Here is a 24003-nt window from a genome sequence, read left to right on the forward strand (position 1 = left end):
AAAAAAATGTTACTCTATTAGGCAATATAGTGACAACACAGCTGATTGGAATAAAATCTCTCTTAAACCGACAGAAATTAAGAATTTTTCATCCGAATATTTCGATTATAAGTAATATTTACGGCAACATGTTTCAAAAATCGAGCTTTGATAAGCATAAAAATTTTACAGGTTTTAGAATTTGTTGACTATGTAAACTGCGCTTTACTTACCAAAATTAGTTTCTCAGAAAGTTTTGAAGTCAAGAGAAGGAATGAAAAATGAATCTAGTTGGAAAGAGTTAAACCTTGTTATCCTTGAGAATTTTACAGAACATTTGCCACTTGTTTATGATCAAAGCAGTACATCTTTTATGGCACATCGTGCTCTAATATACTATCATCCTCTTCGACTCGTTTACCGCTGTTTTCTTGCTGCTCCTCGAGGTCAGAGCGTCTGAAGCTGACCGGTTCGCCCGGCTAAATTTCTCTCTAATAGAGGTACAACGGGGGAGTTCCAGGTCTTGCCATTGTTGTTTCCTGTCTGACAGAATGCTCACGCACTGCTGCAACAAATGTTTACGCCCAGTCTCTCATCTTCTGTATGCTATGTGGTGCCATCAGTACAAGTAGTAACGGTTGAATTGCTGGTATGGCCGACAGGATCATGGCAAGTTGAAGTACTGGATACCAAGAATTTGGATTTGTAAAATAGTACGCCGCCCAATGGGTTTTCCTCTGTAAGCCTTCTTTGGCTGCATCTCCAAAGTCTCCTGGGTAATCTAACACCGTGAAAAGTTTACCTTTGTGATTCAAAAAGATAAATTGAATATTTTTCACGTCTAGTGTCATACAACTCAACAGGCTAAGAGCGTCATATACATAATTCTGAGACTTGCTGGAGGTTTTTCAAGGCCGCCGGTTAAGCATTTCAACTGACGCAGCAATCTGACACGCCTCGTTGCCCTGCGGGCCATTGAGGATTTTTGGTAAATTGGCAACTTAGCTTCTGATATAATTTTCATTCCGTGCATTAACAGCCCGACCATCGCTTGTTCGCCTAGTGCTTTTCATGGACTGAGAACATAAATTTCTTCATAACCTCTCGTCAACGGATACCCGGTTCTCGGTTCGTTTAAGTGATTATTTCCCGACTCCCGCTCCTCAAAATCGCCGATTCCCGTGTCCAGTTCATAATAGCAATCCCGCATCTCGCTTTCTTATTACTTTAAATTCCCGTATCCCAGCCTATAAAAGAGTCCAATTTCGGATCCCGAAAAACCTCTTGGGAACTTTCTTCTCCCTTCTCTCATTAATTGGTTGTGAATTGGTTTTTTAGTTTATATTTCTCATTGTGAATTTCATAAAACACGAAAAACGAAGGCAACTTTCGAATCATAATTTTAGACCTGCTTAGGAAAAACTTACGTTATCCGAAGAAGCTGTTTAAAACTAATTACAGCTTCGTGGTAGTGTGGGGTGGAATAAAATTGGGAGAGAAGGGAGAGGGGGTGTTGGGAGGGTAGAGAGCCTACAAAACTAGAACTTAACTACCAGACCCTGGGTAAGGGCATATAGCGACAGCAATGCGTCCGTCAATGGTCGGTGGCACCCCTCCTAGCATCCAGCTATCTTCTCGATGGATTTGCGCGCTGTACATCAACTCGTCATCTTTGGTGTATATTTCTACACTGATGAGGTCTTTCTCTACATCAGTACTCACGACGATGACATGTGCACCTGTCTGATGAAATGCAGGCCTAGCCGGACCATACCCATGTAAACGTTCCAGTTCAAAATTGTTCAGACGGTTGCCGTATTCACTGAAGTGTGAACACAGGAATCTTCTTTGTCCACCACCATAACACGACCTTCATTACCAATAGTGATATCCCACGGATTCTTCAGTATTCCTTCTCCAAACTACAAACAAACTATCCGTCATTGTCATATTTCTCCAATGATGCAGGGGCTTTCAATGCCAGTATAGTCCCTGTATCACTGACTGCATGACAGTCCTATGTAGTCGACTTCTTCCCTCAGACAAAAACCTGTATTAAAGATCAGCGGTTTTAGCAAGTCTATAAACCAAGCAGGATTTCTCAGTCCCAGGCTTCTCCAGAGCAATCAGCAGAAAGAAGTTGTCTTTCACGTCGATGGCTACGTCCCAAATATTTGATCGGGAATTTACATCATCGGTAGGGAGACTGGAATCCTTGTCAAACGTTCCGCTGCGGTCAAATATCTTTACGTTACCACTGCAATGAAGTCTGCAGTGGAGTATCCAACGATACTTACCTGGTACTTATGCTTCTAAGTGCTCCTCCTCACTCTCATGACCAAATCACTATGGTGCATCGCAACAATGCTCCATGCCATGCCTACGCAGAACTTTTCTTACCCTTTCGTCTGCCAATAATTATCCCATCTCTTTCCCAGTTCAGCAACATGAGCAGAGCAGATTGAAAGAGATACACCTTGACCAGCTGCTACCGTGACATCGTAGATGACACCATGCACGTGACAGACAGTGGAAATGATTTCGTTTCTTTCTTCTTAACTAAAATGACTCGAGATGCCTTTCTTGAGATAAACATCAAAACTAGTTTTAACGGCTGGCATAGAGTGTAAATCATCAGTGCACACTTTGCATCCTACCAAAGCATCCGCGCAATGGTCTAAATTTTCTAATACTGATATCATCAATCGGTACTGCATTGCTCGAATGCAGTCAGACATTTCTAAAGCTTCATTGTTGAAGGGCAATGTTGCTTTACTTTGAGAATCTCTAAATGATTCCTTCGCTTCACAGAGCTTTCTCGTCGCTGGTTCATCCAGGTATAAAGCCCCAAGTTTCTCATTTCTTCAGTGAGAGAAAGCGTTTATGTACAAACCGCTTGTGCTGTTTCTCCGTTATACCCGTTCCCGAACTTCGCCTTGTCAAACACTTCATTCGACTAATCGACTCCTTCTTTAACGAAGCCGATGCTTGCCAGAAAATCTCTCCATGATAGTCCATCCAACTTTGACTTGATATCGTCAATTTCACGCACGATAAGGGAAAGAATAGTAATTTTTTTATCTGTCACGTCACCATCTAAAAGTTTCTCTACTGCCTTAGGACGGGGGCCTTGGGATTTTCGGTTTTGTGGTTTTGGCTCTCTATGGATCGGTTTTTCGATTTTGGTGTTCATTGTTGTTTGCGGATTTTCCAAATTTTAGCATTTGGTTTCGGTTTTCGTCAGAATACTAATGGATTTTCGGATTTGGTATTCGATGTGGTGTTTGTTTATCCTCTTTGGGTTCCGGTTTCTCTTCGACCTAAGCGCGGGCAATGATGCGCCTCCACTGATCTCGAGTACCCGCAAAACCTTTGTGTGCCCCACTAGCATTGGATTGATTAGGGTTTGATAACTGGGATGTGAAAATTTATCGGTTTGACGGTTTTCGATTCAATACGCATGTATAGAATTAAAAACTTACTTTCGTGCACGCTAGAATGTAAAGTATTACCTATTTCTACAAGAACGTTAAGGATGATGTTTTCACTCAGTTTTGTTGGGGGCTCCGAATCCGTTAGCGGATTTGGACGGGGGGGGGGGGGTTCCATATCCGCCAGCGGATTTGGACCGGAGGGTCCAAATCTAGGGGGGGGGTCCAATCCACTAGGACAGCGGAATATTTAAGTCGTGCTGGAAAGTTGAAGTGTTGAGTCGTGAAAAAAAGTTGCAGTCGTGAAAAAAGTTGAAGTCGTGCAAGAAAGTTGAAGTCGTGTAAGATAGTTGAAGTCGTGCAGGAAAGTTGAATTCGTGAAAAGAAAGTTAGTTGTGCAGGAAAGTTGAAGTCGTGAAAAAGAGTTGAAGTCGTGTAGGAAAGTTGAAGTCGTGCAGGAAAGTTGAAGTCGTGAAAAAAAAGATTTGATGAGAAATACGAGATGGCACTAACCTGGTCCCGTACCATGCCCCCCCCCCCTTTTAGTTCTGCCTTTTCAGACAAGCATGCCAACGATGGCTTTAAACACGGTTCTTGGAATCGAAGAAGTCACTCTGACGATTTTTTCAAATCGATGTTACAGTATTCTAGGTGATATGCAGAGTAAAAATCGGATGAAAAAAGTCAGCTCGACTATTGTGCCCTTAAAAAATGGTGGGCTTACTTGTCAATATGTGAGGTTCATGCAAACTGGCCTTCCTGCCTTTGTCATCGTGAGAAAAAAAAAATTGTGGAATTTCCACTCAAAAAATGATAAATTTGAAATAGGTCTACGGCAAGTAGCACTAAGCAATACTCAATTTGTCTAGTTTTGTATTCGATTTGGTCTTTTTATTTGTTACTAGGTGTTATGAATTTATTCAATTTTCTTTTATTTAACGTATTCTTTTCCAAACAGTGTGCTTTTTTAACATTCACCTTTTAATTGACAATCGAATTGTTATTCAACATTCAAATATTCGTCGTTAAGCAAAGATTCTTACGAATTACAACGGGATCTACTTTTGGTCGTTAAACTTTCCGACAACGCATTAAACAGACAAGGTTGGTGGCCAACAATTGTTGCACTCAAGATTTCCGGCAGTATATATGCTAACATGAAGAACCATAAAATTTGAGGTAATGAGTTTGTTAACGTAACAAAGCGTGAAAGCTCCTTAATCTATCGTTGTTTGCAGATTTGCAGAGCACAAACCATGAGTTAGTCCCATTTAAGCTTTTTCAATCAATCAGAGATCCACTTTGAAATGGTTATTGAAATCTATCCTAACAAAAAGAGGTAAAGGGTATGTTCCAGAGGTTCTTCAGGAGGAACGCGAATTAAAGTTTCTTGGTTTTATGCAGGTTCCTTGTCTTTAAATTGTTATAGTTTTAAGTCAGAAGTGATAACTTACAAGGTACCGGGAGAACCAAGAAAAATTTAGCCGAGAGGCTTACTTCCGTTGCGTTGGGAATTCACAATATAAAGTTTTTTTTTTTTCCTTTGGGCTTAAAAAGGCACGCTAGCCAGAGACATTCCTTTGGGAGAGATTCGCTTCAAATTTCAATGCCGCAAGGTTCCCTTTGTATTAGATGGGAATGCAATCTTTTGTGAGTGTTTTCAGTCCCTGTAAGAAAGATAATGAATGTTAAACACTTTTAAAATAATGCTTACTTAAAACATCCTCACCGCGTTTGTTTTTTTTTTTTTTTTTGTTGTTGTCTTTTTTTTTTCGACAAATGGGTGATTTGTTCAGCATTATACTTTTGAAAAAGAAAATATATAATTTTTAGATTAAAAAAGTGGGGCCTTAAAGTAGGATATTGAGTATCTAGGCGAAATACATATGACGTGTATCATCTCTCTGATCTCTTGTGCCCGCGGTAGATTAATTTCAGTACCAAAAAGAGTAGATAAATGCATCAATGAAAACAAAATAACTAAAAAAGGGCGAGTTATGGAACCATAGTGAGTAGTTATATCGTCATCAGGCAGCAATCAATTATTATCGAAATCTTAGACGCCACCAATATAGAACCTTCGTGTCACTTTCGGTTGCGTGAGAAGATCGCGTGACATAATGAAGGGGCTGTCTATGTTTAGCCGCAATCAAATTAAGATGGCGGCCGTCGCTATAGAGAGCCGTTTGCAATTACAACATCTGTTCAAAGACATATCTCCGAAGTTTGACCGCACAGAGTCGGAAAATGTTGTGCAATCTTTGAAAAATAACTATGGAGGCAAATTTAATTCGCTAAGAAGTCAAGATTTATTGCAATGTTTACAACTTCTTGCGAAGCATGGCTATGTGTCTGGAGGCAAAGTGAAACTAATCGAAGACTACGTTGCTCCGAAATCGAGCAAAGAAGAACTGATCAAAGAAGCTATAAGAAAGTTCAAGGCCTCTCGTCCAGCTGTTAAAGAGGAGGAATTTCAAGGGCGGGACGATGACATTAAGGAGATCACCGAAAAACTGGAGTCAAAAGAGGTCCCAGTTTTAAACTTGTTTGGGTCTTCCGGTGTTGGAAAGACAAGACTCGCCAACGAAGTTTGCTCACAGTGGCGAGGAAATTATCGAGTCTTTGATCTTAGAGAAGTTAAGAGTATAAAAGCGATGTATTACCACATCCTTAGTTCCCTTGACCTTTCTGTTCCAGTCGGTTTCGTGAACCTTAACTATGTTGTAAAAAAAGTTCACGATAAGATCAAAGATTTGAAAAGTGGGGGGCATTCCGTTCTGTTCTTGCTCGATAATGTGGACCGGTTTGCCACAGGACAAGAAATGGATAGGAAGAGCCTAAAAAAAGACTTTGTACAGTTCCTCGAACAACTTTTCGAACTTGATGGCAAAGGAGAAAGATGTGCATTAAAGCTGCTGCTCACATCGAGGATTGAGTTCACAAATGCCAAACTGGTGGATAATTTTAAAGTGAAGTCTCTCAAAACGTCACCTTCAGAGAAAATTCTTTTTCCTGCGGGATCAACTGGTGTTCAAGTCCACCAGAAAAATAATCTAATCGGCATCTCCAAAGGATTCCCAATTGTTCTCAAAGGAATGGGTGCTATTTTGCGCCAGGAAAGAAAATCTGCCGATGACCTTATTGCTGAAGTTGCTGCTACTCCGAAGAAATCAAAAGTGCACAAGGATGCTGAAGAAATGTCAGTTAGTTTTGAAGAAGAAGGAGTTGATGCAGGTCAGATATCTGTAATTAGAGAAATGTTTGCTACACTTCCAAGTGACCGTTTAAAAGTGACTGCAGTAGTAATTTCCTTGTTTCATGGGCCATTCTCTGTGGCAACAGCTTCCGAAGTTCTCGGTATATTGACCAATCAGAGGCTCTTGCACAGCTAGAGGGTCTTGTGGCCAGTGCAATAATTTCTGTAGTCGATGAAGAAGCAAAAGAGAGGAAATATGACATTCATCCACTCTTACAAAAGTATGCTGACAGTATCAAGAGTGACGAACACTTTTCCGCAGCCTACATGAAAGCAAAGGGACGCTATTACGAACTCTTTATGTCTAGGATGAAGAAAATAGCGAAACTTATAGATCCCGAGTATGTCAAAGCATTTCATTTGTTTGACACTGACAGGGCAAATTATGAGTTTGTTCTTGAGATCTCCTTACAACCAGAATATTTCAAAGTTCCAGGTGAATTTCATGAGAATGCTTTAATTGCATCACTTTTTATGGCAATGCTGACTGAAGGCAAAATAGTTACCCTGTTTCATTCCTGGGCTGAGATGTGTGAAGATGATGGAAAATCAGGTAAGGGTCATAATGGCTCTGACTGTTCTAATGCTTGTCTGTTATATCATATTTAATTGGAAGAAATTGACTTATGATTATGTTGTCCAGGAGACATTTTATCAACAGTCATATCAGTAGCTCATCGACATGGGTAAAATTAACAATTGGAAGCTTATTTCCACTCCTAAAAGTGGAATGAAGTATTTCAGCTTTATTAATAAAGTAACAACAATTCATAATCATGTTCTGCTGACAGATATGATTCATGCTTTAACCCTTAACTCCCAAGATCTGATTGTTAATTCTCTCCTCTAGCTGCTACACATTTTTGTGTAAATTAGTTATGAGAACTTGGTTATAGATCAAGATAGCAGCTTCTACCTGATAAGTTTAAATATTCTTATTACTTGTTTGCTAAATATTGTATTATGGATATTATAGGGAGAAGTTTCATATTAATCACTTGTGGGAATTAAAGGTTAACCCTTCACACCCTAACATCAGTATGTATATTCTCCATACTTTTCTCTAAACATTTCCTGAGGTGCTGAGTAGGAGAATTTTTTTCACAATCAAGAGCTTTAGGGGATACACAAGGGTAACACTTAAGGGAAAATTAGGTGCCAGTCACTCATAGTTCTTGTGATGTTAGTTTGAAAAATTTGGTATTGGATCAACTAATAATCCCCTAATTGATATTGTTGTTTAGCCCATTGCTTGTCTCCTTGATATTGTATTGATATTATGAGGAGAAATTATGTCTTCATTACTCATGTAGGTAAAGGGTTAACTTAAAGCCTAGTCCTTCCTTTAGCCAGTAAATCCTGTTACCTCATATAACTGAATAACATATTCTAGATTCAATGTTAAAAAAACTCAAAAATAAATAAAAAAAAAAAAAACTCAGAGTAACTTAAAATGTTTAACCTTCTAAGAGAGTTGACACTAAGAGTAACATTTTACTGACTTGTATTTCTTGAACAACTTAAATGTGTATGTAATACATCTTGCAGAGTCAAATATTAGAATGAGTGGGTAGGTTTTGTCCTTCTAAGTTGTGGAAGTTATAATGACTTGAATGGTACACTCATGTGCCCCATTTGAGTTAAAAATTAAAACTTTCGACTGCCATTTGAATTAAGCATTCATAGTGGTACCATGTGCTTCTTTAGGTTTTTATTAGACACAAAAAAATGTTTGTGGCAGCACTGAAATGAAGTGGTCAAACTGCTGGACTTAATGTAAAGTGATAGTATCAGGATAAAATACAATATTGCTCTCTGCTGCTTACCAGATTTGTTAATGAAATCGTTTCTAAAAAGGCAACTAGATCAATTCTTACCATCTGGGGGGATATACTTGGTATTTAATTCTTTTGTTGTAATTAGAGTATTTGTTCTCTTTTTTTTTGGTTTTCAATCATTTTTCTAATCCCAATATGAAGGTCATTAATTTTAGAACATTAATAATATGTTAATTATCAGAGCTATTTACATCACTATGTATAGTTTAGACAGAGATTAATGCCGATGACAGAATTCTTTGTTTAGAATAAGAAGTATCTAAGATGCAATTGGACTCATAAAGCAAAGGTAAACACAAGAAACAAACTAAAAAAGCAAATGAAACATTAACCCTTTAACTCCCACTGATGATAAACCTGTAACTTCTCCCCATAATATCAATACATGTTCAAGCATACAGGTAATAAGGATATAAAAACTTATGAGATAGAAGTTGTTATATTGTCAGATAACAGAAAATTCTCATGACTAATTTGGAAGGAGATATCAAATTCGCAGCTAATTGGTTGGTTTTAGTTTGAATTCTCATGGCTTTCAAAGGTTTTTTTCCTTTCTTCTGACTGGCCATCGTAATTACTTTGGTTTTGGTTTTACAACACTCAATTGAAAAGCACTCTTCATTAAGACTGAATGCAATTCTCAATAAGATTTTTATGTAATAGGTTCTCTTGGTAGAACACAGTTGAAGTGCTGGGAAGCCAGGCAAGTTTTAGACATTCATGGAACAGAGAAAGCATTTGAGATACTGAAGGAAGCTTTGAGTTCAATGGAGAAAGTTGAAGATCAATCCACTGACATTTTCAAGCTCACTAAAGCCCTTTACTTGCATACTGAAGGTGAAATTCTTTGGAGAAACATTGATTACAAGAAAGCTCTTGAAAGCTTGCAGTTGTCCTTGACATTCTCAGAGGAGCTGCTAAAAGAGCATACAGATTTGGCAAGGTGCTACAATGCTATTGGAAATTGTTACTCCCGCCTTAACAAGCCAACGGAAGCACTTGAGTTCTATGAAAAAGCCTATAATATGCAAGAGAATTTGGCTGGCTCTGAGTATCACTTTGATATGCCAATGTACAAGCACCAAATTGGCACAGCATATGAGGGTCTCCAAAAGTATGACAAGGCAGTTGAATATTACAGAGATGCATTGAGGCTTCAAGAAGAACTCAATCTTTCAGGTTTTGGGGATGAAGCGCACTTTTGCAGAGAACTTGCCAATGCCCTTATCTGGCAGGAGAAATATTCAGAAGCAGCCGAACCTGCGATGCGTGCTTACAACACTAGGAAGAATCTTCTAAAGAATCACCCACTTACGGTGTGCAGCATTTTCCAGCGAGCTAACCTTCAGGCCTACTTGCAAGATTATGAGGGAGCCTTGAAACTCTACCTTGAAGCATGGGAGATGGAGAAGTCACTTGATGTTGGGAACCATAGTGAGGTGTGGCGAAAAATTATCACTGGTGTGGAGAACATGTGTGACTATTTGAAGAACAGAGAAGAGAAACAAAAATTTCAAAAAGATGCTTTGAAGTTTTGTGAACACTTTTGGATAGAAAAGAAAAAGTCTCCAAGATTTGCTTTTAATGATTCTAACAAGGACATTATTGATGTCTTGATGGATCTTGTCAGTGATGAGAATGACAAGTATAAATTGCAAAAAGAACAGCTTTGGTTCTACGAGGGTATGTACAATGCCACCAAAGAAGAACTTCAAAAGGACTGTGACCTGGAAACTGAAAGTGATACACTTCACTACACATTGGAAGAAATGATCAAGCTTCTTAACCAAGTGATACACCTTTGTCATCAACTTAAAGATTACAAGCAGGAGGAGCAATATACAGATGCGTTACGGGTATGCTGGTTTTAACTTGCATTGTTTCTTAATGATCTAGTACCTGCATACTGATTACAAGTTCATTTCTATATTTCATCCATTTCCTATCACAAAGATTACTTGCATGCATGCTCTATTGAAAAAGTCTTTAGAAGTCACTTGTAGTCTGCAACACACAGCTGCCTCATTGACAATTTAACAAGTGGTAACAGCAACAGCTAGATATGAGCTCCCCTTGCATGTATGTAGATACATGTATACTTAACATTGTATAACTTTTTATTTGATTTCATTATATAATGCAGTACAACTACACAAACAGATGATATTGAGACAGCACAGATAGGAGGGCCAGTTGATTCTACACAATTGAACTAAGTGGAGTGAAATTTGGTCTGAAATCATACAGCATGCATGGTTTTCAAAATTGAACGAGCAGCACACAGCACAACTTTGATTGAATTTTGGAATCACAAGATTTTAGAATGATTTCAGAACAAAATTGCACAAGACAAAGTTCAATTACCACTTTATTAAATTATTTTGAATCACAAAATTCAAGCCTTCAAAACAACTTTGTTTTTAGTCAGTGCTGATTTGTAAAAAGTTGTTGTCTCTCATATTCTTGTGATCTGATAGACCTCTTTTTTAATCAAGCCTTGAAATTTAATTGGTTGTTGTGTTTCAGTAAAGCTGTCTCATTGACTGGGAAAAAGATGCGATTTAGAGCATAAAATGGTGCAATTTGTGAATATATCACACCACTGATAGCTGCAATAAGAATGCAAATATCACAAGTGATTCCAAAATGGATGTAATCAATGTGTAAAATGTATTCATTTTGTTGTTTAATCCTATATAACAATAGCCTCCACTCTGTGCAAAAATGTGCAAGGATTCTTGTTTACAGACATTATCTGTTTTAGGATGCAAACAGTTTTGCAAGAGTGAAGCTTTTTTAATGAGGAAAACTGTGAGCTTTGATGGACAGATGATGTCTAAAGACAAATATAAAAGCATATTTTCACACCAAATGGAAGCTATTGTGTTTATTACCCTTCAAACGTTTCTGCAATGTGCAGATAAAATGTTTGCAAACAATTTATTGTTTGCAGCCTTAAGGATGTTAAATTTTCAGTGTTCTAGTATAGTACCACTTTATGAACAAATAAACAATTGTCTCTTCTGTAATAATTACCTAAATACTCTCTCAATTGTTCAATAAAATTTTAAATTAATGCTCCTAAAGTAATACACCTATAAAGTTTGAAAATTGGGAAATCAGATATTACCCATTTTCTGCTGGGTCATGTTTGATCATGTGATACAGTCAGATTAATTGTGTGTGGGCAGAAACATTTGATGGATTATTATGACTACTTTATGACTAAACACAACATTTTGCATTTTTCAGGCTTTAAAAGATGGGAGAGTTCCAGGGGTGACAACTCACTCAAAAGGTACCAAACCTTACAGTTGTTTGACTTATTTCCATGTCATGTTTTTAATGATACCTGCCCTTACCAAAGTAAAAGTATGGGTTTGGTATGGCAAATTATGGACTATTAACCCTTTCACTCCCAAGATCTCATTAGTAATTCTCCTTACTATCTCCCATACAGTTCTTGTGATGTCAGTTTGGAGAATTTGGTATTGGATCAACTTATAATCTCATAACTGATATTTTTCTTTATTCTCATTACTTGTCTCCTTGATATTGTATTGATATTGTAAGGAGAAATTATGTCTTGGTCACTCATGGGAGTTAAAGGGTTAACATGGCCCATATATGGGTAAGATATGGGATGGTTAGACTGACATATGGGATTGATATGGTTCCCAGTTTTGTTAAGTTGCATTTATTATCTCTAGATCTTTTCTGGCTAGCATACTTAAGTATATAACCCAAATTGAAGACATGTACATGTTCTGTGTTTATTAATTTATTGCTGAGCAGAATCAGATTTATAAGATGTATGCAACTGCACTAGTCAGATACCTTTAGTTCTTCTCTTGCTTTTCAATGCTCTGTTATACTCTACAAGAAAAGAGAGAAGATTAAGTTTGACAATGTGTAAGACAATTTCCTGAACAAAGGAAGAATTTAAGAAAGTACTGTTATGTATGGAGTTTTAACAGGGTTCAACTGTACACTGTACATTGTATGTGATTGTACACACCTCTGAAAAAGGGCTTTTGTCAAACACAAGAACCAATTTTCAAGAGTTTATCATGTATTTATACATAGTTATTATCATTTTTGAGTGTATCAAAAATTCCTCAGACTGAATGATCACTGGGTTGTGGCTTATTAATTATCCTGAAACCTTATGAAGAGATTAATTTAATAATTTTTGAATTCCTCTTTAAAGAGAGTAGAGTCCATTGCAGGGTAATTGACCCCTCCCCCAATCCAATAATTTAGCAGGCTTCCCTGACAAGTAACCAGTTTCCATTTATACTCCAAAGCCACTTGATGAGCATGAAGCAACTTAGCCTAACCTAACAACACAATAGAGAGGCTCTGATCCACCCCTACTACAGGGCTAGTTTACTTCTCTAGCACAAATAGCAAACTGAGCCTTTAATTGCAAAAGAGAGCATGATTGGTTCTTCCATTGCATTTAATTTATGTTGTATCAAACTCTATATTATGTAATTATGGGCTTTTCTATACACACAGTTAAAACTAAAATTGTCCTGACAAAATGAAAGAACAAATTTTGTGACATCTGCATGAAAAAATTTCCAAAGTCGTCAAAATTCTGCCATTGACTGATCTAATTTTCCGAAGGATTTCACCTCCAATTTTAGGATTTATCCTTGAATCATTTCTAAACACTACAACAGACAGAGGCCTGTTTTTGAGACCACACAGCTAGTTTCTTAAACATATATATCCTACGTAAATAGCACCTTAGACTATGACATAAAAAATATTTGATGAATACACTAAACCAATGGTCCAATAATCAAGGATAAATTATGAACATGAATGAGATTCAAGATACAATCAAAACTGTCAATGGTATGGGTGGGAAAGAAACTAAAACTTTATTCTCAAAGCTAGAAATAAAATTTTTGCTTGCTAGCTTGCCAGATTACTAATAACACGTGCACAGATACCTAAGTGTAATTTATTCTAATAAAAGTAATTTCGCAATTAAAATGCATCAGCGTGGTTAATAGCCATAAGCTTTGCTCAAGTCTCATGACTTGTAAGCTGAACAAATTGCTCAGTCTTAAGGGAGGGAAAATACTGATAAGCACCCTGCCTGTACTCAGTCCAGGTCTCTCAGTTATTGATGTTCAGCTTCCCAATTAATAATGATTCATATTTTGTCAATAGTGCTTATATAAGTTTGTCCACTTTGGCCAAAATTTGTCAATTCAGCACAAACCATCCACACTAATAAAATGTTGGTGATGACAGAAAATTTTTCATAATAAACAACTTTTTCGCCAGTGTGGAAAGGCCCTATGTTGAACAATTTTGTTGAACAGGTATTGGGAATTGAGTGGTAATAAAATGTCTGTTTTATTGTGTACTGAAAACAAATTAATACTTTAGATTTGACAGATGAAGAAGATGCAACAGTGGACACTGAAGATGGTCAAAAGACTCTGATCAAAAGGTGTATTTTGTCTGCAATGACTACGTTGCTTGGGCAGGGTTGGAATTGCCAGGAGATGTGGTCTAATATAATAGTAACTTCTGACAAAGTGCTCTGACCATGGAGCAACCCTCCAGACCTTTTTGTAAATTACAGTTATTCTCTTTTCTTTTCTTTTAATCTTTAGTAAATAAGGCTCATGCTTAATAAATCTAATGCTATTATAAAATTTATCACATCCCTGTTCAAATCACTGGTGATCCTTACAATCTGATTGGCTTTCACTGGTGTGATTTATTGATGAAATGCACCATTTCTTGCTCTAAACTGTATCAATTTCTCAGACAATGAGAAAGCTTTACTAAAATACAACAGCCAATCAGATTTAACAGATTGTTTTAAGATTAATCAAATAAAATTTCAGAAAAATTAAAGACAACTTTTACAACATTTTAAACTCCAGCTCAGTACTGGATCAATAACATACATGTATTTGTACAGGCTTGAAAAAATATTATATGACTTAACAATCTTAGACCGATATATTTTGTTTTGCTGTTGAAATTGAGTTTTTGCAGGAAAAAACTTTAAGATGTCCATATATCAATTAAGTAAACCAAAGCAAGAATTTTAATTTATTATTGGGAGTAGCTACTTTAAATTTTTTTGCTATTTTTGTTTTGTTCATACTTTAATTACTGACTGAAAAAAGAAACAGTTAGGCAAAAAGAACAGTTACCAGTAGTTTATGTTTTAAGGTTGAGTGTCATTACCTGAATAACTTTTGAAACTGCAAGTAATTGCAACTTGCATTTCAAAAACCCTTGTCATTGCTTACTTCACTTGGGAAAAATTCTCTTGCCCTTGATTGATATTCTTTTGTATTTCAGAGGAAAAATTGGAGGTAAGGAAGACACATGGCACCTGAGAAAAGCTGGTGCCTCCATCAAACTTTGCAGTGGAGCTGTCCAACAACCCGTGCCATTTACATGTAGATGCCAATTGTGGAACCCCAAGAGCCTCTCCCCACCCGTTGCCAGTGATGAGATATTGGTTAGCAGTGTTATTGAGCTATCTCATGATGGCCCATCAAATCTGGAGTACAGGGAAAATTTTGAAGGAATCAGTTTTAATGTAGCTTTGTTGCACAGTGCCCCATATTTGGAGGGGTATGAGGTGGTTATCAAGCAACTGACTGACCAAGAGAACAAAGAATGGAAGGAATTGAAGACAGAGAATACATGGCATGGATCAGGTACTGTAATGTTGTTATGAAATGTAGGTGTGAACGAATTAATGAATGATGTTCTCAGGCTCCCTTCCTCACTGGCATCAATGTCAGTATCTGAGCAATTGTGCACCTCCCCCTCTCCTAGCCCAAAATTAATCCCAACTTGTAACCCAAACTTATTAGCTGACTGTTGTTGGCTTAGGAGAGGAGGAGTAGGTGTGCACTGACTCAGATACTAGCACTGATCCTTACAATGCATGACCTTCGTACTGCACTAACAATGTCAAAATACGCTTCTTGACACTTCATGTCCAGATGGTTTTCCGTGTAGTTGCAGCTAAGCAGCTAGTACATGTAATTATTGCATAAATGTTACCAGATTCCAAAGTGCATTTTAATCACTAAAATATAAATTTTACCTAATCACCGTGTTGTTGCAAACTTTATTCTTTGAAGCATAACTATTATAATGGCATCTGTTGGTGGCAACTTTATTGTGTGAAGACTTCAAAACACAGTTGAAGGAAGCAAATTCAACCATTATTTTTATTCTCATGCAGAACCTTCAACAGTTCCCAGGTGGCTTTTCCCATTTGCACAAGCTGTTTGTGCAAAATCAGGAGTTTCTTCATTTGCTGCAATCTGGCGTCCTAAGTCTTTCATTTTTTCAAGAGGTACTGCAATAGGTCCGGAACTGACCTGTATTGTGCCTGACTTTCCTGATGTCAGTGTTCAAATTCCTCAGAGCTGTGTTCCTGTTGATCAAGATTTCTGTGTGACAATCAAGGTATGTGGAACTGTATATGATATACATGTGTGAGTTCAAGTTTTTTATTTTCCAGTTTTAGTGTTATAAGTGTTATGAGATTGGCGTGAAGGGATTGTCAAAAACACGAAGATAAAGCAAAGGTGCTATAAGAGTACACCCTGTGGCCTCAGTTACTCACAATACACCTCTTTAACTTAGTGGCAACATTGATGGAAAGAAAAATATTATAAAAATTGTAAGCTTAATTACAGTACAGTTGTTCATGTGCTTAAGTTACATGTGTGAGAAGATACAAGTAGTATTGTTATATTAAACCGTTTTGGTAACTTTGCAACAATTGTGGTTCTACTGTCCCCGAATGTACTCATGGATCCTGGAAATACCCTTTTTAAAAACCAGATTTTCGAGACCTAACTTTAAGCAACAAACAGAACATTTGTTTTTGTTTTGCTTCAATATAAATTTCAAATTGAAGTCGTTCCTGTCAGGTAAGTTGGTTTTGTGGTTCGTATTGGTTAGCAGTTAATGCAATTAGTGAAAGAAGATGAGCATGATATTATGATGAATTAGCAAAACCGAGGTCTGACTTATCTGCCAAAGCTGAAGATAACACAGACATAAAGTTTGATAATTTATAATATCATGCAAAATCCAAATTAAATTATTTTTTTATTATACATCTTTTAAACAAACTGCAAAAAAAGACACCTCTTTCTAAATTTGGAAAAGTTTAAGAACAGTACACAGACAGAGGGCTTAGAGGTTGAACTCGAACTGGGAGTAACTTGTTTTGCTTTTGATCTCAAGGTACAAGAATTTCCAAGCAGTGAGCTAAAAGGAGAGGGAGGACTTGTCGGTCCAGTTCTTTACATTTCAGACTCTAAAAATGTGACTCTCATCGCGCCTGTAACAATCAGGATTCCTCTCACCCTCCGTAAAGGAAAACAAGAGTTGGCAGAGTTATGTCCTGGTGAACTGAGGATATTACACTGTGAATCACTAGTTGAACCACATGACTGGAAAGACATCACAGGTCAATTAGATGAACCTGCACGTCTTGTAGATGGGAAAGTGCAATTCAAAGTTAGGCATTTCTCTGGGTAAGTATTTCTTGCCGGCTTTAATTGGAAAATAGTACGCAAGACGTAGAGGAGATTTAACAGTATTTTAGTGTACAGTCATACATGCATGTATTTCTTTTAATTAAATATAGATTCAAAAATTGAAATGATCACTTGCATACGTAGACTCAAGGTTACTGTGCAATGGCTGTTAGTCATTTCCGTTGGGTTGCTTAAGGTGTATTTGGTTTTTCCTTATATTTGATAGATTCCGTCCAATCAAGTTGATCAGATCACTTTTACAATCTGCTTCGGGCCTCACTGAGTTTATAGGAAAACTTCCCAGTAGGTCTAGGCCTCACCTTGCCCAATTTTCTACGTGCTTGTGTAAGACCTCTGTTCCCGGACATTTTGGACTCAAACTTTTCTGCTATCCTCCAAGCCTGCAATATGATGTGAACCGGCGAATATCAGAGTGTGTCGTGCCCTACAAAGGCGAAGGCAGCTCTCGTAAACCAGTTTGTGAAGAGGAGAAAATTTTGGTGTCTCTTTCTCAGGCAATCATACCCCAAGGCACAGACGAGAAAAACGCCTTAAAATTTGTGAGGTATAATATCGTATAGTTTATTTTTGGCCCATCAAGTACATTGGATTTAGTTGAATACTTCTAGATACAGTCATGGTAGTTTTACATAGAAATAATTTATTCATTCTATTGTAAAATTGAACATTGTTCGATTGTCAGTTGACCATTTTTCGCCACCGCTTTTCTAGGTTTCTTATTAATCAATTGGACTATGGAGGTATACAAGTTTGTTTTTTTCGGGCGTGATTATCTTCAAATGCTCGTTTTTAAAGATTCAGTAGGGCTCTCGTTAAATGTGCTGTCATTTTGGATTGTGAGAAAAGATTTCAAAGCATGTGCTTTTCTGAACGAAGACTCGGCTGGTGTAGTGTACGTTGAATTTGTCTCATTTAAATTCATTTCGTTTTGAACAGATTCCACGAGAACAAAGTTTTTGACACAGGTGGTGAAGTTTGCTTAGGAAGTGAGAGTGTTCCAGGAGTGAAGTTTTTCGACCAAAGTCGTGAACTTTTGTGCAACGTGACCATAGTATTAGCATCTCAAGTAGGTGACATTTTTCGGTTTATGGATTTGTTAATCAAATGTACTTTTAGCCCAGAGCTAATGTACTACTGATGCCAACCTTACTGTCGTAGATGTAGCCCAAGGTGATAGCATTACACGTCAGCTTATTAACAAGATTTTTAAATTGTTACCTGTGAGGTTCTCAAGCTAGGTGTTTTTTCCCTCTTGCAGGCATCTCATCCATCTGGGGTCGTCCTTCCCTTGTCAGAAATTCAAAGAGCTCAGGTTTGTTACTTGTTTATTCATTTAATAAATATGGTTGTTTTTTTCTTCAGCCCCTCCTTCCTTAAATTCTTACCTCTGTTATTCCTTTGGTTGGTCTTTCAGTCGTATGACTGGCTATTTCGTTCTATTTTCAACCAAGGCTATTGAATTGTAACCGTTTCGGTATTGTGGCACCTTTCTTTTTATAAAAGCAGTCCTTCGTGGAAAATTCGGAGTCAAAGTCTAACCGTTGTCTGTTGCGGTTTTGCAGGAAATGCCTCGGTCAAATCGAAACATTCAATCCTCAGTGGACGTAGATTCACTACATGAGCACGGCAAGAAATTACATGTCACTCTTCTAGCAACTGAATGGTGTTCGGCAAGGGGTGGTTTGTCCACCATAAACAGAGTGCTCGCCAAACAGTTTTCATTAAATCCCAATGTAAAAGTCACTTTGTTTGCTCCTCCATTCGAATGTGAATGTAAGGAAAAAGACAAAGCAGAAGCTTTTAAATGTGATATTAATATTAAGGAAGCAGATGGAAGAATGTCAAACTCCACAAACCCCCTCGAGTGGTTGGCGTTTCCCCCGGAGAAACTCCACATAGACGTGGTTATCGGTCATAGTTGGAAGCTTGGGTGGCAGGCAGAGGAAATCAGGAGAAGCCACTCCTGTAAGTGGGTACAGATGGTTCACACATGTCCTGAAGAACTTGCCATGCACAAAATCTCCGACAAACCTCTCTCCAGAGGTGAAGAGAAGCATGTGTCGGAAGTTTCCCTGTGTGAAAAGGCCGACCTTGTTGTTACCATAGGACCCAAATTACAGGAAGCTATTGCTAAGTCCCTCCGACCTTGCAAAGAAGAAAAAACTGTATTGTCAATAACACCAGGTGTCTTTTCTGAATTTAAGTGTGCGAAAACCTCTGTGGCTGACTTGGAGAATTTTTACATTTTAGTTTTTGGCCGTTGTGATCCAAAGGATTTGTCCATAAAGGGCTATGATATTGCGGCAGAGGCCGTGGCTAGTTTGCGTCATAGATCATATCACCTTACCATCATTGGTGCAAACACTGACAATCAAAAAGAGCTTGTTGATATTATAGTCAGTTTTGGTATACCACATTGTCAGTTAACTGTAAGAAAGTTTTGTAAAGATCGGGAATTTTTAATCAAATCTTTGCTGGAGTTTGATCTCGTCCTCATGCCATCAAGAACAGAAGGGTTTGGTTTAACTGCCCTCGAGGCATTATCTGCCGGTATTCCCATTCTTGTGAGTGGAAACTCGGGATTTGCTGAAGCATTGAAGAAAGTGGAATTTGGTGAATTTTATATTGTAGAAGACTTTACGGATGCTAATGAATGGGCAAAAAAAATCGAGTCCATTCGACAGAAGGAACGGCGATTGAGACTTAAAGAGATTCGACAACTACGGACATTCTATGAAGAGAAGTACAGCTGGGAGAGTCAGTGTCAAGACCTTGTGGCGACAATGTCAAACATGGTTTATGGTATGATCTAGTTTGTTTTTTGTCTGTTTGTTCGGCAGGAAGGATACATGCAACACAGAACGAATCAGATTGTTCAGTCTGATTCTTTCATACTGTTGTTTTTGTGACACAAGGGAGTAACAATAGTGATTGAGATTTGTTTTACTTACTTACTTCAAGCGCCCTCTACCTGAAGTGAAAAAGAAAATTTCCATTCCAACCATGGTTACATGAAATTTTCCATCACTTTATACATTAACCAGCTCACGTTGTCTTTTACCGTCGTAATTCCTTTTAAGTCCTCAAAACCGCACTTGCTACTCCCACTCCATTGTTTTCTCCCACTGGACTAGAATAAACTCAATGATATTAATTCGTTCTCCTTGTTGTCTAGCTGAACCCTTGCGTCCAAAACTGGAAGAAGTGAAGACGAACACCAGATGGAATGCACTCGTTGTGGTGGCCATAGTAGGAGGCCTTCTGGCCGCATTCATTTCTCTCCTACTCCAGAGAGGGTGGATTGGTTCCTGAAGTGTCCTGCTGTATCGGATTAATGTAACGTTTTCAGTTTTAAACAAGGTTTATATTGGACTTAGAACGTCAGTAATATTTTTGGTAATAAAGATGTAATAGGCCAATTTCTAAGTGCCGAAATGAATGGAAGAGTTCGATTAACACTTCTTATGGGAATTAGTTGCATAGATTTTGGTAATTATTTTTCCCAAAAAGAACTAATAAGCTGGAGAAAGATAAGCCGTAGACAGTTACATAACTAGTTGAACTCCCAGAAACAGCAAACAAGAGGTCTGCAACATGTCTTACGGTAGCGTTAAACGCATTTTAAATGCTGCTTCTGGAAATTTTCATAGTTCGTACGTTATCGAAAATTACGTAGGATGCCTGTGTTACCACACCTAATCGTTACCAGGGCGTGAAATTAATTTTTTTTTCTGGTAGCCACTTGGCTCCTAAATTCTTCAAAGTGGTAGCCAATTCAAAAAAAGTTGGTCGCTGTTTTCAAAGACAAACAAAACTTGCTTTTTACGCTGTCACCGTTCTAGAAATTAAGTTAGGGAAAAGATCTTTAACTAGCTACAAAGTGGACACTGGGATGGATGATATGCAACGTTCAAACTCACCTAAATCCAAGATGGCGTCTAGTTATCGATCGAGATGCATGTGCTGTGTTTTGGAAACAAACTTGATGAGGAAGTTTGCCGCGGATTTATCTTTGCAAATCTTTTTAATTCACTTTATATCTAGGTAAGGTTATGATGAAACATTCTAGTCGCCACTTTGGCAACCAATTTTCAGGATTTGGTCGCCAAAGTGAAAAATTGTATTAGGCGCAATTTCACGCCCTGGTTACCCTATTTGTTTAAGTTAACATCAGTTTTGGTCCATTCATTCAATATCCTGCAAAAAAATTCTGCTATAGTAGGCAACATAGTGACAACATAACCGTTTTAGGAATAAAATCTCTCTTACACGGACAGAAACAACGAATTTTTCATTAAGGTTAAGGTTAAGGTTAAGGTTTCATAAGCATAAAAATTTTGCAGGTTTTAAATTTTGTATATTATTTAAACTGCACTTGACCCACCAGAATTAGCTCCTTTAGAACCCCTTATTCTTTAGGTTGGAAGTCAAGAAGAGAGAATGATGATGAATCTAGTTGGAAAGAGTTAAACCTTGTTATCCGTGAGAATTTTTACAGAACATTTCACACTTGTTTATTATCAAGGTAGAAGATCTTTCATGGTACATTCACAAAAACAATTCTGCGCATTTCTCTATGACATTTGATTTGTTTCCTGTGAAACGAAGTTGAAGAGATGTTGATGATAGTCGTGTTTTGTGCAATATGGTAAAAGTAGAAAGTCAGAAGATAGAGTAATAATTTTATTATGGTTGAAAAAGAGACATACATTCATAAATGACGGTACAACATGTAGCAATACAGTAGTTGGAAGTACTAAAACTATATCATCCCTTTTAGAGCACAAGAACGTAAAAACTGCAAAAGATTCACAGCATTTATATCAGTCTTGGTTAGGCTCAAAAATACTTGATGGTTTACGTCAATGCAACAAACTCTTTAATTTGAAACACTAAAAGTAGGGAAAAAACTTAGAGAAGAGAAATTAGGTGTACATTCACTTTTCTAGAGTTATGACAGCAGAGACGACACAAATTATAATAGCAAAAATACCGAAGATTTTTGTTGAATGTTTACCCAACTATTTTCTTCTGTTCCTCTCTATTCTCCGAGGGTTCCCAATAAGGTTCTTGAATTTCGCGATCCCGACTAAAATTATCTCTGAATCCCGTGATCCCGACGGTTTATACCGGCCAATCCTGATCCCGATCTTACACTTACGTCTTAGTCCATTTCCTAAACTTTCAAGGCCGTAGCCAGACTTTAGAACAACACAGGCAAGTTTCGAGCGCCAAAGGCGCGAGCCGCTAGAGGGTTCTGGGGGCATGCCCCCCCCCCTCCCCCCCAGAAAATTCTGAAATCTAGAGGCTCAGAAATGCTCTTTTAACCAATCCAGTTTTTTCTAGGGATTATTTTCTCAATTAAACGTTTCTTCAAAAAAACAAAAGGCCAAAAATTCTATGGTCATCGTAAGGCGTAAGTTTATCGCTTTTCACTAAAATAATGGTATTGTTTATTTTACAAGTTTTCAAAGTTTTGCACGAATAACGTACGCTGGTCACGGTAACGACTTCCTTCCGTCAAAACTTCGGTCACGGACAAACATGACAAACGTATTAGTACAGACAGGTAGGTACCAAAGAAGAAATTATGATGTAAACAAGTGCATAGAAGACAAAAGGTGACGGCAATCCCATAGTTCCATAACAAGGAAGATAAAGAAAAATTAACTGAAAACAATGCTGCTATTGAAGCGAATACTTCTCACGAAGCGGGAACCTCTTCCGAGGTGAATCAGCCTCTCGTTCCAAAGATGAAATGTTACCATCGTCGCCAGGGAAATCTTTCTCTAATATTCTATTTTCCTCTTCGACTTGTTTCCTGTTGTTTTCTTACTGCTCCTGGAAGTCAGAGCGTTCGAGGCTGACCAGTTCGCCCGGCTAAATTTATTTTTAATAGAGGTTAAACGGGGGAGTTCTAGCTCTTGTCATCGTTGTTTTCTGTCTGATAGAGCTCTGACGCACTGCTGCAACAAGTGTTTACGCCCAGTCCCTCATCTACTGTATGCTCTGTGGTCATCAGTACAGGTAGTAGCGATTAAATTGCTGGTATGGCCGATAGCATCATGGTAAGTTCAAGTACAGGGTACCAAGAATTTGGATTTGTAAAATAGTACGTTGCCCAATGGGTTTTCCTCTTTAAGCCTTTTTTAGCTGCATTGGCTGCATCTGTTTTTTAGGTAATCTAACATCGTGAAAAGTTTACCTTCGGGATGCAGGAAGATAGACTGTCCAGTGTCATGCAACTCGACAGGTTAAGAGTGTCATATAGGTATAATTCTGAGATTTGCTGGAGGTTTTTCAAGGCCGTCAAGCATTTCAAAAAACGTAGCAGTCTGACATGCCTCGTTTCCCTGTGGGGCATTGAGGATTTTTGGTAAATTGGCAACTTCGCTTCTTATATAATATTCATTCCCGCGCAATAACAGCCCGACCACCGCCTGTTCGCCTGGTGCTTTTCATGGACTGAGAATATAACTTTCTTCATAAATTCTCTTCAACAGACTTCCCGGTTCTAGGTTCGTTTAAATGATTATTTCCCGAATCCCGCTCCTCAAAATCGCCGATTCCCGTGTCCCGTTCGTAATAGGAATCCCGCATCTCGCTTCCTTCTTACGTTAAATTCCCAGATCCCGGGCTATAAAAGAGTCCAATCTCGGATCCCGAAAATCTATTGGGGACCCTCTTCTCCCTTCTCTCATTAATTAGTTGTAATTTGGTTTTTAAGCTTATGTTTCCGATTGTTAATTTCATAACACACGAAAAACGAAGGTAATTTTCGAGTCATAACTTAGTTCCTTCTTTGGAAAAACTTGTGTTATTTTTAAAAGTTCTCCGAAGAAGGTGCTTAAAACTAATTGCAGACTCGTGGTACTGTGAGGTGGAATAAATTTGGAGAAAATGGAAGGGGGTGTTGGATGGGT

The 24003-nt window shown here is 37.9% G+C and overlaps 1 protein-coding gene across 1 annotated transcript; it reads left to right on the forward strand.

Annotated features, from left to right (window-relative positions):
* Window positions 1–5489: 5489 nt before the first annotated feature.
* LOC131791934 (uncharacterized) lies at window positions 5490–22059 on the forward strand. The gene is given in 13 exon segments (XM_066167471.1): window positions 5490–6769; window positions 6772–7219; window positions 9168–10360; window positions 11757–11802; window positions 13914–13977; window positions 14847–15211; window positions 15748–15974; window positions 16764–17056; window positions 17286–17624; window positions 18017–18146; window positions 18339–18392; window positions 18643–19882; window positions 20256–22059. Coding segments are annotated over 13 exon segments (5775 nt in total). The 5' UTR covers window positions 5490–5530; the 3' UTR covers window positions 20393–22059.
* Window positions 22060–24003: the final 1944 nt, after the last annotated feature.

Source organism: Pocillopora verrucosa, chromosome 5, assembly GCF_036669915.1.
Source record: "Pocillopora verrucosa isolate sample1 chromosome 5, ASM3666991v2, whole genome shotgun sequence".
Taxonomy (NCBI): domain Eukaryota; kingdom Metazoa; phylum Cnidaria; class Anthozoa; order Scleractinia; family Pocilloporidae; genus Pocillopora; species Pocillopora verrucosa.